The 14,768-nt window shown below is 32.4% G+C and overlaps 2 protein-coding genes across 3 annotated transcripts; one reads left to right on the forward strand and one right to left on the reverse strand.

The window, feature by feature from the left end:
- Positions 1–6,021: 6,021 nt before the first annotated feature.
- On the forward strand, positions 6,022–10,958 carry LOC107461838 (glucan endo-1,3-beta-glucosidase 14). Its single transcript, XM_052253195.1, has 4 exons — positions 6,022–6,227; positions 6,582–7,609; positions 7,711–7,852; positions 10,586–10,958. The coding sequence occupies exons 1-3, from the start codon at positions 6,152–6,154 to the stop codon at positions 7,780–7,782; spliced, it is 1,176 nt and encodes a 391-aa protein (XP_052109155.1). The 5' UTR covers positions 6,022–6,151; the 3' UTR covers positions 7,783–7,852; positions 10,586–10,958.
- Positions 10,959–11,917: 959 nt separating this feature from the next.
- On the reverse strand, positions 11,918–14,702 carry LOC107461840 (probable calcium-binding protein CML48). Of its 2 annotated transcripts, none has more exons than XM_052253196.1 (5): positions 14,037–14,702; positions 13,907–13,953; positions 13,064–13,239; positions 12,622–12,734; positions 11,918–12,284 (listed from the first exon to the last, which is right to left on the reverse strand). In XM_052253196.1, the coding sequence occupies exons 1-5, from the start codon at positions 14,539–14,541 to the stop codon at positions 12,274–12,276; spliced, it is 852 nt and encodes a 283-aa protein (XP_052109156.1). In that variant the 5' UTR covers positions 14,542–14,702; the 3' UTR covers positions 11,918–12,273. The 2 variants fall into 2 exon arrangements, with proteins under 2 accessions (XP_052109156.1, XP_015935875.1); XM_016080389.3 differs by having other exon boundaries at positions 12,716–12,734; positions 14,037–14,699.
- Between the last annotated feature and the right edge of the window lie 66 nt (positions 14,703–14,768).

A 14,768-nucleotide genomic window follows, 5' to 3' on the forward strand; every position in this document is an offset into this window, starting at 1 on the left:
ATTCTTTTTATTATGTGTCGATGTGTTATTATATTAGGGTTTGAGAATGACGCCACTTACTAGAAAGTGGAGAAGGGGGTCACTTTATTCGCAAGCTAAGTCATATTTTCAACAAATGCATCTCAGTAATAAAAAGGTGCAAAATTAAAATCCTAATCGCTAATCATCATATTCCTTTCTTTTGACGACTTCTTTTCTATAATATTTATTATAAGAAAACAAGAGTAATTCTTCGTACTGATTTAATATTTATTATTATAAAAGTTTAAGAAACGAGAGAAAAGAATATGATAATACACAAACAAATTAATAGTTATAAAATAATATACAATAATAATTTCTTCTTCCACACAAAAAATAAAAGAATATCTCAACACATTTATTTCATCCAGAACCAAATTATGGCAATATATATGGGGGTCTGAATGGCTTATTTATGTTTTTGCCAGTAGATTAAAGAAACAGCTTTAATGAAACTCTTTTTTAGTATCGTTCAATGTTTTGGGACCCCATAAGGTTAATGTGATGGAATATTACAGGAGAGATCTTAATTATTTCTTTTGTTCCAAATCTCAATGAAACCTTGTATTTTACTCTACTCCACACCCGAAACTTATCTAGTAAGGCTAATTAATATTCACATTAATTTATTAATTTTTAATAAAAACTTGATGAATGATATAATTATAAAATTTTGTAAAATGTTTTACTATAGTGCATTAAAATTAAACTTTTTTGATATACTTCAAACTCTTAAAATCTGTTAAGAAAAAATATTTTCATATAATCGGGCATAAAATCGTGTAGTTAAGTTAGATTATTTACATTATACTCTGTGGATTCTCTCTTTTACAAAATATTTGTAGGTTTGTAAGTTAGTGTGTGGATTGGCCATGAGGCGTGCGCACAAAAAGTGTGATAAGGTCGTGGCATATTGGCACAGGGGGTAACTGGTTCTACAATTCACTCATTGGAAGTTGTTGCAAATTGCAATATATTATTATTAACAATAAGTAATGTTATTCGGAGAAAACTGTCATGGTATATTGTCCCTTTACTTATTATGTGTGTGTTTGGATTGTGGTTGGTCAAACTGAAATTTGAATAAAAGTGATTTTATAAAATTTATTTTGGGTAGAAGTAAATTTGTGTCAATATGATTTATGTTTGGTAACTCTATACTAAAATTGATTTTGATAAAATAAATATTGTTTGGATAATATTAGTTAAAATCACTTTTAGATAGATAATTACTAAAAAAAATATGACATTAAATTATAATGTTATTTTTTATATATATTTAATTTTTTTATATTTTTTTCTTATATGTTTTTATATAGTATATTTTTAGCATTTTTAGTACTTTTTTAATACATTATAATTTATTATTATTATTATTATTTATGATTAATTTTTTGTTTAATAGCAATAATAAATATAATACATAACAACCACAATTATAAAAATATATAATATATAACAAAAAAATTAACAGAAAAAATAAAAACAATAAATACTAGAAAAATAAGATTTATATAAAGAGAAATAATAAAAAATTTATAAATAAAGCAATAAGATATATAAAGAATAAAGTTAGTCGAAAAAAATAAATTTTTAAGATTAATGATTGTAAATGTAATTTTGAGTACAAAGAATGTGTTAAAGAGTAGATGTCAAACAAAGAATTGAAGCATAAAAAATTTGCACAGTGTTTTTCATGTTCCAAATGTTAAATCAAATACACCCTTAAAATAGGGGTGCAATACTAATCTAATTGAAAATTTTTCAATTTTTTAAAATACCAATGTTCTAATCATTTTTGTTAGAAATAAAAAAATAATCTGAAGAGTGTATTATTTAAGTTATGTGAAATAATATAATATAGAAGGATATTTATAGGTGTTAAGAGAATTAAAATAATAAAGATATAATATCTTATAATAAATACTTAAATATGCTAAATAATTTTAATGAAAGCTAATTGATTCTAATGTATTCTAACATTTCTCCTCAAACTCAAATGACAACTTGACTTTGAAACTTATTTAAAATAACGTAATAAAAAAAATGCATAAACTGATAGAACTGGTACAGGCGGAACTAGCGAAAAAAGTGCAGACAAAACTGCCGCTAGAAGGAAGCACAGATAGAATTGTCGGAAGGAAGCGCAGACGGAATTACCGAAAAAAGTGCAGACAAAACTGTCGGAAGAAAGCACAGATGGAACTGCCGCAAGGGAAGTGCAGACGAAACTACCACAAGAAAAACACAAACGAAATTGTCAAAAAGATGGTGAACTGTTCGAAAAGTGGCAAACTGCGAAGAAATGGTAAAATGCTAGAAGATGATGAAAAATATTAGCTTTCTCTATGAAAATAGGTAAGCAACAAATGACAGTGGTGTTTAATTCACTAAACTCGGAAAGACATAAGATAGAGAGAATATGCTAATTGGTGAAGTAATCTCCGGTAATAATCATGTCATCAACATACAAAAGAAGAAGAACAACTCCACGTTCACTTTTACGAATAAAGAGAGCATTCTCATGAAGGATGCAAGTGAAACCGAGATTGCATATAGTGGTGTTGAACTTGTCAAACCATTCACGAAAAGCTTGCTTAAGACCATAAAATGCCTTGCGAAAGAGACAGAGAGGGACAAGGATAACCCGGAGGTGGTTTCATATAGACATTCTTTTTCAAATCCCCATTAAGAAATGCATTCTTCACATCCATCTGACTGAGAGACCATTTTTTGGCTGCAGCAATAGTAAGAAGAGATCGAACAAATGTGAGACGAGCAACAGGAGCAAAAGTCTCTTCATAGTCAATACCATACTCTTGCGTACAACCTTGAGCAACCAATCGTGCCTTATAACGATCAATAGAACCATCAGAGCGAGTTTTAATCTTGTATACCCATCTACTACCCACAATTTCCTAATCAGAAGGAGGATTAACTAAATCCCAAGTGTGTGCTTTTTCGCCTTTTTCAAGTGCTTGAATTTCTTCCTGCATTGCTTGCTACCAATGTAGATTTGTAGAGACTTCTCTGAAGGACTTAGGTTTATGTTGATGAAAAATAGTAGAAAAACAATGATAATCAAGAAGATGAGGAGGTGAATTCCTTACCTTAGTAGAGCGAGTGGAATGAGGAGGCATGACGGTAGGAGAAGGATCATTGGCCAATCTGAAATCATCAGGAGGTGGAGAAGGCAGAAGAGTAGGAGGCTGTATAGGTTGACTCGAGATAAAACCTATAAAATCATCACTAGAAAAAAGATCAACATTGGGGTTAGTGAAAAAGGGTGACTGAGTAGGAGGAATGGACTCAAAGGAGGAAAATCGAGAAAACATGTGATGCTTCTAGAAGATAACATGACGAGATATATCAATACATTTAGATAGAGGATCCCAACAACGATAACTCTTGTGTTCAGTGGCATAACCAAGGAACAACACATGCGAGTCCGAGGTTCAAGTTTACTATGTTCATGAGGTTGAAGAAGAACAAAACAGACACAACCAAAAACTCGAAGAGAATTGTAATCTGGAGAGATATGATAAAGACGCTCAAAGGGAGTGACGTTACCAGGAACATAAAAAGGAAGTCTATTAATAACATGAACAGTAGTAAAAACAACTTCACCCCAAGTACGCTTAGGATACAAAGAAGAAAGAAGTCTTGCACGAACAGAGTCAAGAATGTGATGATGTTTGCATTCAGCTCATCCATTTTATTGAGACGTACTAGAGCAAGAAAACTCAGACAAAGTACTCTATTCTGCAAGAAAGATTAAAAGTTTGGAATCACGGTATTTCATAGCATTATCGCGTCGTAAAACCTTAATGACCTTAGAAAATTGAGTTCTAAATTTGAGGTAGCTCACGGCGATTAGTCATCAAATAAACCCAAGTAAAGCGTGAATAATCATCAATGAAAATGACAAAGTATCGAGCTCCTCCCATAGAAGCGGTGGGAGCGGGGCCCCAAATATTAGAGTGGATAAGATCAAAGGGAGAGCAAGCAAGAGATGAATTATTATGAAAATATAAAGCAGGTTGTTTGGAAGTTTGACAAGAAATACAATCAAAATAGTCATTATTAACTTGATCAAAAATATCCTGAGACATAAAAGAATGCAATTTACTCAAGGAGTTGTGGATAAGACGGTGATGCCATAATTAAAGGGTATATGGAAAAGAGCAACACACAGATTTGGTACAGAAGGAATATGAAGATTCTCGAGTTTAAACAACCTTTCGACCTTATGTCCAATTCTGATGATTTGTCCCGTCTGACGATTCTGGACATGACAACCAGAAACAGAAAAAATAACATTAAAATCGAGATTAACAAGTTGACTAACAGAAATAAGATTAAAGTTCAATTTGGGAATATAATAAGTATTAGAGAGATTAAGAGTTGACTGGGAAATAGAACCCTTGTGTGTCGCATGCAAGAGGGAACCATTAGCAGTATTGACAGAAGGTGCATTTGTAGTGGTAGACAAGGATGAGAAAAGATGAGGCAAATGAGAAATGTGATTAAAGCAACTGGAGTCAAAATATTATTTAGAATTACCTGGAGGTGTTGAAAAAATAGTAGGAGTATTACCATAAAAAGAGAGAAGATGCTTAAGAAGAGATGCAATATCAGATAGAGAGACAAAAGACGGGTTGAAAGGAGCACAGGTGGTAGATTCAGTAGTAGCAGCAACAGCAAAAGCAGACACAGCTGAGTTTTCCATAATAGTAGATACAAGGATCAAAGAGAGGAGAGAAAACTGCAAATTCGGGGGCGAAAACGAAAAAACAGACGGCAGAATTGGAAAGAGCTCACCAAAAAATCTTAGGGAGGGCCCACTGTCTACCACGTCAGCTGCCACATCAATAAGGTAGGACACGTGGCAACGCGTGACAGGAGGAAGGAGACACGTCAGCGCTGACGCAGACAGGGAGCTGGCACGCAGGTTGGAGAGCATGGGTCGGGTCGGTTTGGACGCGGGTTGGAGCGGATCTGCGTGGCTGGCTGGCTTCGACATGTGGCTTGACGCAAAACTGTTGATATGGGGCGCTGATCCGACGACACTGGAAGCGTCTAGAGAGAGGAGAATTTGAAGCGAACACCAGTCTTCATGCGGTGTTAGAATCTTGACGAAAAGACGAACACGATGGTGGTGGCGGTGACGAACCAAAACGTCGAAAAAAGATCGAAAAACGAAAGCAAAGAACACTACCGGAAAAAAAAATAAAAATAATATGTATTTATTATATATTCTATTCATGATAAATTTTTAGAGAATTATTTTTAGAGAATAAAAATAATATGTATTCATTATATTTGATTTTCATCTTCAGATAATTTGATGCGAAGATAAAAATCAAATAGATGTTATCTTAATACCAATGATTAAAAAAGTTTAATAGAAAATGATTGCTAATTAGCATTTAGTAGTATTTTATATCTTTATTTGATTAATCATTAGTAGGACAGAATTTTCTTCTCCCCCACATTATGTGACAAGATTGGATAAGAAGATGGAACGACAGAAGATAGTGTTTGTGAATTGTGACTATTACATTTGCAATATTCTTTTGATTCACCCACTCTTCCACTTCAGATTGGGTGGATTAAACTGAATTAAATCTATAAAGTAAAAGAAGAAATACAAGTAACTCTCATAGAATATGATCACTTGTAATAATAAATATATAATGGACAATGGATGAATGATATGATACACTAATCAGAAAACAGGTATTTTCTTAACTTATAACCAGTTAACATGAAGGTTTCCATAAATAGTGTCTTCTCTGTAAAAATTAAATTAGTAATTAAAAAAATAAAAACCTCACTATGTCGGTGAATTGGAACAAGGGGAAGAGTTTCAATTTCATACGTGTAACCCAAGTGGTGGATATATAATAATGCCAAATGACAACTAAAATAAACAAGTAGCATTACCCTGTTTTCCACATAAAATTAAAGAACAGAGTTGTTCTGTTTTTTCACACGCCATACATACCATACATATGTATCATATTTGTTTCTATATATATATATGATAAGCTTTGGTATGTGACCGACCTTTCGTGCTCTTTGATTTGGTTTCTCATCCTGAAAAGCTTGGTGGTCTTGGTTGGCTTCAATGGCCAATATGAGATCACTCATGTCAAGCTTTTCCTCCTACTTCAAAATGCTTTTGCTGCTTCTCACTATTTCTGGTGTGTAACTTGTATACTTCTGCATGATTCTCTTTTGATTCCGCACAAAGTTGATGAAAAAAACTGATTTTGTTATCTGGGGTAATCTTATTCTGTTTCTGTCTATGTTTTCTTGCTAATGGAACATTCTAGTCTAGTTGTTTAGTGATCAGAATGTTATTCCTTCTTAGCTTCATGGAATGAAAGAGAAACTACATTGCATCCTCAGAGGAATCAAAAACCAATAATTAATTTATATATTATTCATTTTAGTTTTATGATTCTATCAATTTGGTTGTGTACTTATTCTCCTTATTCAGCATAGGAATTTAAGCATTTTATTTTTCTGATATTTCAAAACTGTGTTTTTCTCAGAGACATTTATACAGACAAGTGGTTATGATTTTGGAATCAACTATGGACAAATAGCCAACAATCTTCCCTCTCCATCACGCGTTGCTGTTCTTATAAAATCACTGAATGTAAGCAGATTGAAGCTCTATGATGCTGATCCAAATGTTCTATCAGCTTTCTCCAATTCCAATGTGGAATTCATTATAGGACTTGCAAATGAGAATCTTCAAAGCATGAGAGACCCTTCAAAAGCTCAGAGTTGGGTTCAGCAAAATGTTCAACCTTACCTATCACAGACCAAGATCACATGCATCACTGTAGGAAATGAAGTCTTCAATCTAAATGATACTCAGCTCATGATGAATCTCCTTCCAGCAATGCAATCTGTTTATAATGCCCTTGTTAACCTTGGATTATCACAACAAGTTACTGTAACAACAGCACATTCATTCAACATTTTATCTAGTTCATTCCCTCCTTCATCTGGTGCTTTTAGGCAAGATTTGATTCCATATATACAACCACTCCTTAACTTCCATGCTCAAACCAAATCACCTTTTCTTATTAATGCATACCCTTTCTTTGCATACAAGGACAGCCCTGATAAGATTTCATTGAGTTATGTACTATTTCAACCAAATTCTGGCTCAATTGATCCTGTAACCAATCTGCATTATGATAACATGTTGTATGCTCAGATTGATGCTGTCTATGCTGCCATCAAGGCCCTAGGCCATACCGATATCGTGGTTAGGATTTCGGAGACAGGTTGGCCTTCTAAGGGTGACCCAGATGAGGTTGGAGCTACACCAGAGAATGCAGAGATATATAACAGCAATTTGTTGAAGAGAATACAGCAGAAACAAGCAACTCCTGCAAATCCATCAGTTCCAATTGATATCTTTGTATTTGCACTTTTCAATGAGGATTTGAAGCCTGGTCCTGCATCAGAGAGGAACTATGGCCTTTATTATCCTGATGGTTCACCAGTTTATAACATTGGATTACAAGGTTATCTCCCAGAAATGGTTATAGAATCCAAATCCAATGTAAGTAAACACATTTTACATTTGCAAACTTATTTACATGCCAAAAGTTTCATTGCCTTTTTGCTTCTAATTAACATACTTCTATTGCTGTTTATGTGCAGGTTTTGTCCATCAATTTTCTTATTTATACTATTACATGCTTGGTGTTGTGTTGGGAGCTTTCAAGATTGTGATCAGAATAAGTTAGTGATAGAAGTAAAGATATTCATATAGATCATTCTTTTGCAGCTGAAGTTGTTGAAGGTAAGAAAGTTTTGAATTTGTCACTCAATGTATGTATTATTTGATGGTAGTGTAAAGTTTTATTTCAATTCTTAGGCCACATGCCAATTTCTTCTGCCTCTCAAAAGTCTAAAGTATCTAAAAAAATTAGCAATGATCATTGAAATAAGGGATGGATGGAAACTTGTGAAGAAAAAGTTCAGTCCTATGATCAAAAGGGAAAAGGTTTTTTTTTTTTTAATTATTCCTTGGCTTTCTAACAGTATTGCACTGAATACTAGAGTCTAAAAAATGATATGGTGGGAATATTTTGGTACCATAATGTGGAAATATATCTGCCAAAATGGTATCAATCAAAGCATAACCTGTCAAATGCTGTCAAATTCATGCTTGTGCATGGAACAAGTGGATTCTTGTGACCGAATAAACCCACCTTCCCCCAAGAAAAACTTATCGTTTTTTTTTTCTTTATTTTTTAATCAAAGTTTTTGGTAATGTGTCTCTATCTTCCTTAACTATCACTGGCAATCATGCATGTGAATCTCTTTTTGTGTGTGTATAAAATTGTTCTTGTCTTCAGATTTACAAAAGTCCTACATGACTACATCCATATATATATAATCACAACCTCATGAGTTTTGTCCATGGTTGTGAACCTTATATATTTCTTTCAGTTATGTTCATAGAGCCAGAATTCTTAAGGATTTAGGGTAGCATTTGGTTTCTTGATACACTTGCTTAAAAATCATTATTGAAATAGTATAAAAATTATCTCTTCAGATTTATTTCATTTTTAGGTGTTTGTTTGCCATGTCTCTGTCTCTTCTATTTTTAAAGAGCAACCAAACTCTACTAAGAAAATTTTGCTCATACCTAACACACCATTAATGTAAATTGAAGTGACGAGGGTCAAATTAAGTGTCGGATAATATTGTTGCCTATCACATTCATAATGCAACTTTAGCCAACTTCATAATATGAATGGAGAATATAAATATACAAAAATCCAACCCAGGAGCTTGATTTAGAATTAATCAAAGTTTATAATCAATGTGATTTGGAAGATCCTTCAAATATGAGTGTCACAAAAAGTGGGTTGGGGCGGCTAATTAGTAATTAGTCATGATGTATTGATGTGGACATGGTTCATGCCCACTACATTGAATTTAATAGAATTATTTATTATTATTGCATCAGTTTCAAAAAAGTGATAAGATTGACAGATAGATACACCTCCTCCTAACTCCTAACTCCTAACAATAATATTGGAGCTGGAAACCTTCCCTTTTCTTTCATTAAAAGATGCTTCTCTTTTCTCCCTTATATCATATCATATCATATATGCAATCTTTACTTTTCAAGATTTTTTAATACCGAGTTTTAAATGTTTTTTTATTATTTATAAATAAAATAAATATTTTATTTACCAATATATGTATTATTTAATGTATTTAAAACTATCATTACACATCTCCAATACACAAAATATAAGATAAATAAGCACACAAATTAAGTATTGTACCTTCGAGATATGTAACAGTTTTAAAAGAATATATCTCAGTTCACCTAAAATATGTTACCTTTGTAGAGATGTACATATTTAAGATACTGTACACTAGGAATAAAACAAAAGAAAAATTCATGACAATCTACTTTAAAATATGTTATTGTCTAAATTGATTTTATTTTTTATTTTATTTAATTTTATTTAAATAATTTAAAATTATAAAATTTTTAATTTAAAATTTAGACTAATATAATTTTAAATTTTAAATTATTTAAATAATATTAGATAAAATAAAAATATAAAATTAAATCAAGTCAAATAGTAATATACTAATATATCACGGATACATCGAGTTGGATTTTTTTTAGTTTTATTCTAAGTGCACAAAACTTTAAATATATACATCCACGTAAATATAACATATTCTGTATGCACTAGAATATTTTTTTTAAGTATTACACATCTAAAATACATAATACTTAATTTTTATGTTTATTTGTTGACGTGTCATATTTCGTTTACATTGTAAATGAAATACATGCAATTTTATCTCATTTACAGTATAAACAAGATATGAATGGAGAACGTAAATTAGTAAATATTTTTTAAATTATTTATTTCGATAATTATTATTTTTATTTTATTTATTTAAATAAAAAATTTAATAAAAATATAAATATTTTATATATTACACATTTTGCAGTTTAGATTTTTTTTTTTTTTGGTGTACAATGTCACACTCAGCACTAGCTTGTTCTGTTATTGTCTCTCATAGGCCATATCAAAGATTATTAGAGTAATTAAAAAAATTTGAAATATTTAATGCAAATTCAGACCAGACACGTGTTGGCCCTATTGCCCATATGCTACTTAATAGGTTTATCTAGTGAGAGCATGTTAGTTATAAAATAAATAAAAGGAAAAATATACGTAAACAATAAATATATCAGATGTTCATTTCATTAGGTGTGTAGATGATTATTCTAATATTAAGATTTAAGTGGATAATTTAAAAATATAATGTGTTTTTATTTTATTAGTGGTTGTTTATGTTGTTCAAAAAAATTATTGGTTACCTAATATTATTCTAAATAAAATTCTGCTCCAAACAGTAATGTGGATATAAATAACTATTGAACTAATTCAATTATTGTGTGCATAAGAAATCCTTCTTCCAGCTTTGACAAATATTGTTAGAAATTAACTTTTTGAGTTATTGACTTAATATATTGACGTAATCTTTGCAGGAAGGTTTTTTTGGCGACTTCTTTGCAGGAAGTTTGACAAATGTAAAAGCAGTACACTTTCTTTTCGCAACAAATTCTACGCTTTTGGTAGATAGCTATGGTTGCAAGTTGGAGGCTTAGTTCGTACATATAGCTTTGCTCAAACCATTCATATAGTTATTGATTTGTCAATTCTACAATAACTAAAGGTAGAAGGCTGATGTTGGATTTTGTAATACGGATTAGAGTTTTCTGTTCTTTCTTTTTCTTTTTTTCTTTGTTGGAAAAAGTGGAGTTTTCTTTGGATATAAAGGGAAAAAGAAAATAGATTTAGTTGTATATGTAAAGAAAATGTTGGATAATGAGGAAGCTGTTTCGTTCCACTTTGTGTACACTTGTAACAAATTTTAATGTTGCCCATTGAATTTGATGTTATTAATATACAACATTGATCTCACATTAAAAACACGTGAAGTGTAGATAAGATAAAAATACAAGTATATAACTATAACTAATAAAATAATTAAGGTAACTGTATAAAAGACTAATCGTGCAAGCAACAATGATCAAAGGTCAGAAAGTATTACTTAAATTCCAAAATTATTCAAACTTTATTCTCACTATCTATAATTGAATTTTCGTGCAAGCATAACATGTTAATTGCTTTAAGGCTCTTGGTTCTTGCGGTGAAGCATTGTTCAGACTCTGGACCTACAACACCGTTTTGGAAAAAGGAAAGGGGAATATGAAGACAACAACAATTAGACTGGTCCCATCATGATAATGAAAGCTTACCAGCAAATTCAATGAATTGTATTCTAATCTAATGTGGTTGTCAATATGTATATGTTGATACACTAATAAGGGAAAGGTAAATTAAGTCATCATGCGGTATCATAATATGTCTCAGGCATACATATTGAAATACACCACCTAGATATATATTATATAATACAGATGAAAATCAATATTATGGTTAAAACATAAATGGAAAAATAAAGTTAATATTAAAAAAGTGATTGATATATTAAAGTCAAAGAAAGATGATAGTCGCATTAATTAACTACTAATCAGTATATTATATAATACAGATGAAAATCAATATTATGGTTAAAACATAAATGGAAAAATAAAGTTAATATTAAAAAAATGATTGATATATTAAAGTCAAAGAAAGATGATAGTCGCATTAATTAACTACTAATCAGTATGCAGCCAAAATAAAGAAACACAAGAAGCAACTCACTTGACAGGCTTGATTGCTTGAGCAAATGCTGCCAGTGCCAACTAAAACTCCAACCTGTAATTACATAATGAGATTTGTTCGAAAGTCTTGGTCACGAGATGTCTCAATTTCGATTAGAAATGATGTTAATAAGTTAATATTGACTTTGAAATAAATAAAAAATTCGAATATACAAGAGGATTTTACTTATACTTGCGGATAATCTATTATACTATTACAGCTGAAACTAGCTTGTTCCGAACAATATCTATATAACAAAGCATTACACCTTTAAGAAATTCCTCGACTATCAAACTTGTAAAACATTCTATTGGAGAAGAAAAACTAACAACTCTTGAAGAGCAGCACATCACAAGCTTCTCAATCATCATATGCTACAAGGAATGGAATGACCATAGCCATAAACTCATCGTATGAAAGTTTGGCTGAACCAGTATAACGTTTGTCCTTCTCCTTAAACTTTTCAGTCAGACCCTGAAAATGCAACAAGTAATTAGCATGGCAAAACAAACATGCATGCACACACACATATGAGGAGAAACACTTGGTTCTAAGAAGATGAATTCCATGACGATGCTAATTTTTAAGAACTGAATCGAAATAAACGTTTAGATTTTCCCTTGAGTTGAAGGATCATTAGAATTGAGATGTGAGTTGCATGAGGAACTGTAATTCAAGGATAATGAATGCCTCCCTAGTACTCGTTTCGTACCACATACATAATCAAGTCAATGCATATGAATGTAGAAAGTATCTATGTCCTGATCAACATATATTAAGGAAAACCATGAAGCAGGTAAGTTGGACTTGCCTCTATCAATGGAAGGAATTAATAGGAAACGTAAAGGAATAAGTAAAGAAACATGAGACAGGTTCAAAGCTTTAAAAAGCTTGGCGTGTTTTACCTTGATAATTACCCCACACCTGCACACATTCAAGAGCAGAACATTAGATATATAAATGACATCTTCAAATATAAAGGATGAATTTTCCAAAAAATCAACTTGATTCTCGAAACATTAGAGGATATTGTTATAGTCATCAAACAATTTTTTGACCAAGAAATCAATTTAGTCCTAATAATCAATTACTTTTGGACCATTTTGAATTTGACATCAAAATGTTACCATCGGATGACCACATTGAGCACATTGATGTTACATCTCTTAATTTTTAAGGGCCAAAATGGAAGTTTACTCTTTTCAAATGAATTGGAGTATATAATAAGCATATGAAAGGTTCAGATGTCATACTCAACAAAACTATCAAATCCGAGTTCAACCCTCTTAACATTTCCATCACCATACTGGGCAAGCAGCAGCTGTAGAACTGTGCCTGGTATTGCATAGCCAATACCATACAGAGCATCTCTTAGCTCTAGTGGATCAATCTTCCCACTTCTATCTTTATCATATCTCTCAAATATGCCCTACAAATGAAGCGACAAAATCAGAGGAATCATATGGAGTGAAGTTCTATTATGCAATGTAACTCTAACAGTCTAACCTCCTCCTTGATAGAATTAACAAACACAAAAGGCATAGAGCCTATCACTACTATATCCAACATATATGTGTCAGTAACTAGTTATGGTACATGTATGTGACAGGAAAACAAGTGTAATTCAAATTTGATCACCTTTAACACCATAAGTGGACTATCTAATGAAATTTTGAGAAATAGTTAAAACCTAAAAGCTCCATACAGATAATGATAAACTTCAGTTATTTAATATCATTGGTTAGACTTTCTTTAGTAACAAAGTGAAAATGTCTACATTGAATTAAATGTAAGCATATGAAATACTTAACAATCTGGGATTAAATGAAATGATGCAGATATCTATTTATTCATGTAGCATCGCCATATTAACTAGGCACTAAAACTCTCCCTAAGATGTAAGAGATTTTGTAATGTATGAAACACAAAACTAGAGATGTTTACAAACTGAATAAGGGAAGTCTAGAATAATACAGCATATTATAGGCCTTAGGGTTTTTCAAGAATAGATTCTATGAGAAAAATTACACATGAAGCTAATTTTCTATAGTGTGAACCAATTTTTTTTTTTTTTGTTTATGGGAAAAGTGACTTACTCGCCAATGAGCAATGCAATTCCAGATTTCTGCAAATTCCTTTGGCCCTGTGAGAGAAAAAGAAAAAGAAGATAGGGTTTGAGAGTGCAAAGGAAGCAATTATATAGGAGCAATTGAAAATCCCGCATACCAACTCTCGGAGGCTGAGTAGGATCCTTGAAGAGAAAGATGAGGAGACGGATAGTTCTAATGTTGAATTTCTGGTATCCAGAAGAAAGAGCCCGCTGCAACTCCGCCTCATCGATGAAGCCGCTTCGATCTGTGTCGGCCATCTGAAAGCTCCTAACGACATCGGGGTGCGTCCCTGGTGGGAAAGCGGAGTAGCCATGTGAAGACGAAGGAGGAGGAGGATACGCAGATGATGGAGCTTGGCCATAGGCAGTCCCAGCCCCGTGGTAGGTGGAACCATGATCATAAGCAGTGGCAGCAGCAGCAGTAGCGGTGGTGCCATAGGTGTTGTAGGTTGAAGGTGGCGGAGGAGGAGTAGCGGTGTGAGGGGCATATTGGTAATTTGAAGGAGGAGGAGGAGCAGCAGCGGAAGAAGAAGAAGTGGAATAGGGAGGGTGGTTTTCAGGTAAGGATGGTGCCGAAGGAGCGTAGGGCGAATGGGGATCGTATCTGCCGTAGTTAGACATGGATGTAGAAACCGCGCACAGAATTCACCTCAGTTTAGCTTCTTTCACAAATCATAAACCGACTTTCTTAGCTTCACTTTCCCCTCTCTCCTCGCACACTATTTCTTCTTCATTTCCTCATGCCCACGCGTGCTATACACCATTACACCCAATCAGTCACGGATCAAAAAATTTTAAGAGCAAACATGTGTAGCATACAAAAATAATAATTTTTTTATAAATATATC

Source organism: Arachis duranensis, chromosome 8 (genome assembly GCF_000817695.3).
Source record: "Arachis duranensis cultivar V14167 chromosome 8, aradu.V14167.gnm2.J7QH, whole genome shotgun sequence".
In the NCBI taxonomy this organism is placed as follows: Eukaryota; Viridiplantae; Streptophyta; class Magnoliopsida; order Fabales; family Fabaceae; genus Arachis; species Arachis duranensis.

Excerpts from the sequence above, each read along its gene's own strand:
- LOC107461838 (XM_052253195.1), top strand. The coding sequence starts at position 6,152 with ATGGCCAATATGAGATCACTCATGTCAAGCTTTTCCTCCTACTTCAAA. Across the intron at positions 6,228-6,581 it reads GCTGCTTCTCACTATTTCTG|AGACATTTATACAGACAAGT; the intron begins GTGTGTAACTTG and ends TGTTTTTCTCAG. Across the intron at positions 7,610-7,710 it reads TTATAGAATCCAAATCCAAT|GTTTTGTCCATCAATTTTCT; the intron begins GTAAGTAAACAC and ends GTTTATGTGCAG.
- LOC107461840 (XM_016080389.3), bottom strand. The coding sequence starts at position 14,541 with ATGTCTAACTACGGCAGATACGATCCCCATTCGCCCTACGCTCCTTCG. Across the intron at positions 13,954-14,036 it reads TACTCAGCCTCCGAGAGTTG|GGCCAAAGGAATTTGCAGAA; the intron begins GTATGCGGGATT and ends TTTCTCTCACAG. Across the intron at positions 13,240-13,906 it reads ATTGCATTGCTCATTGGCGA|GGCATATTTGAGAGATATGA; the intron begins GTAAGTCACTTT and ends CTTCATTTGTAG.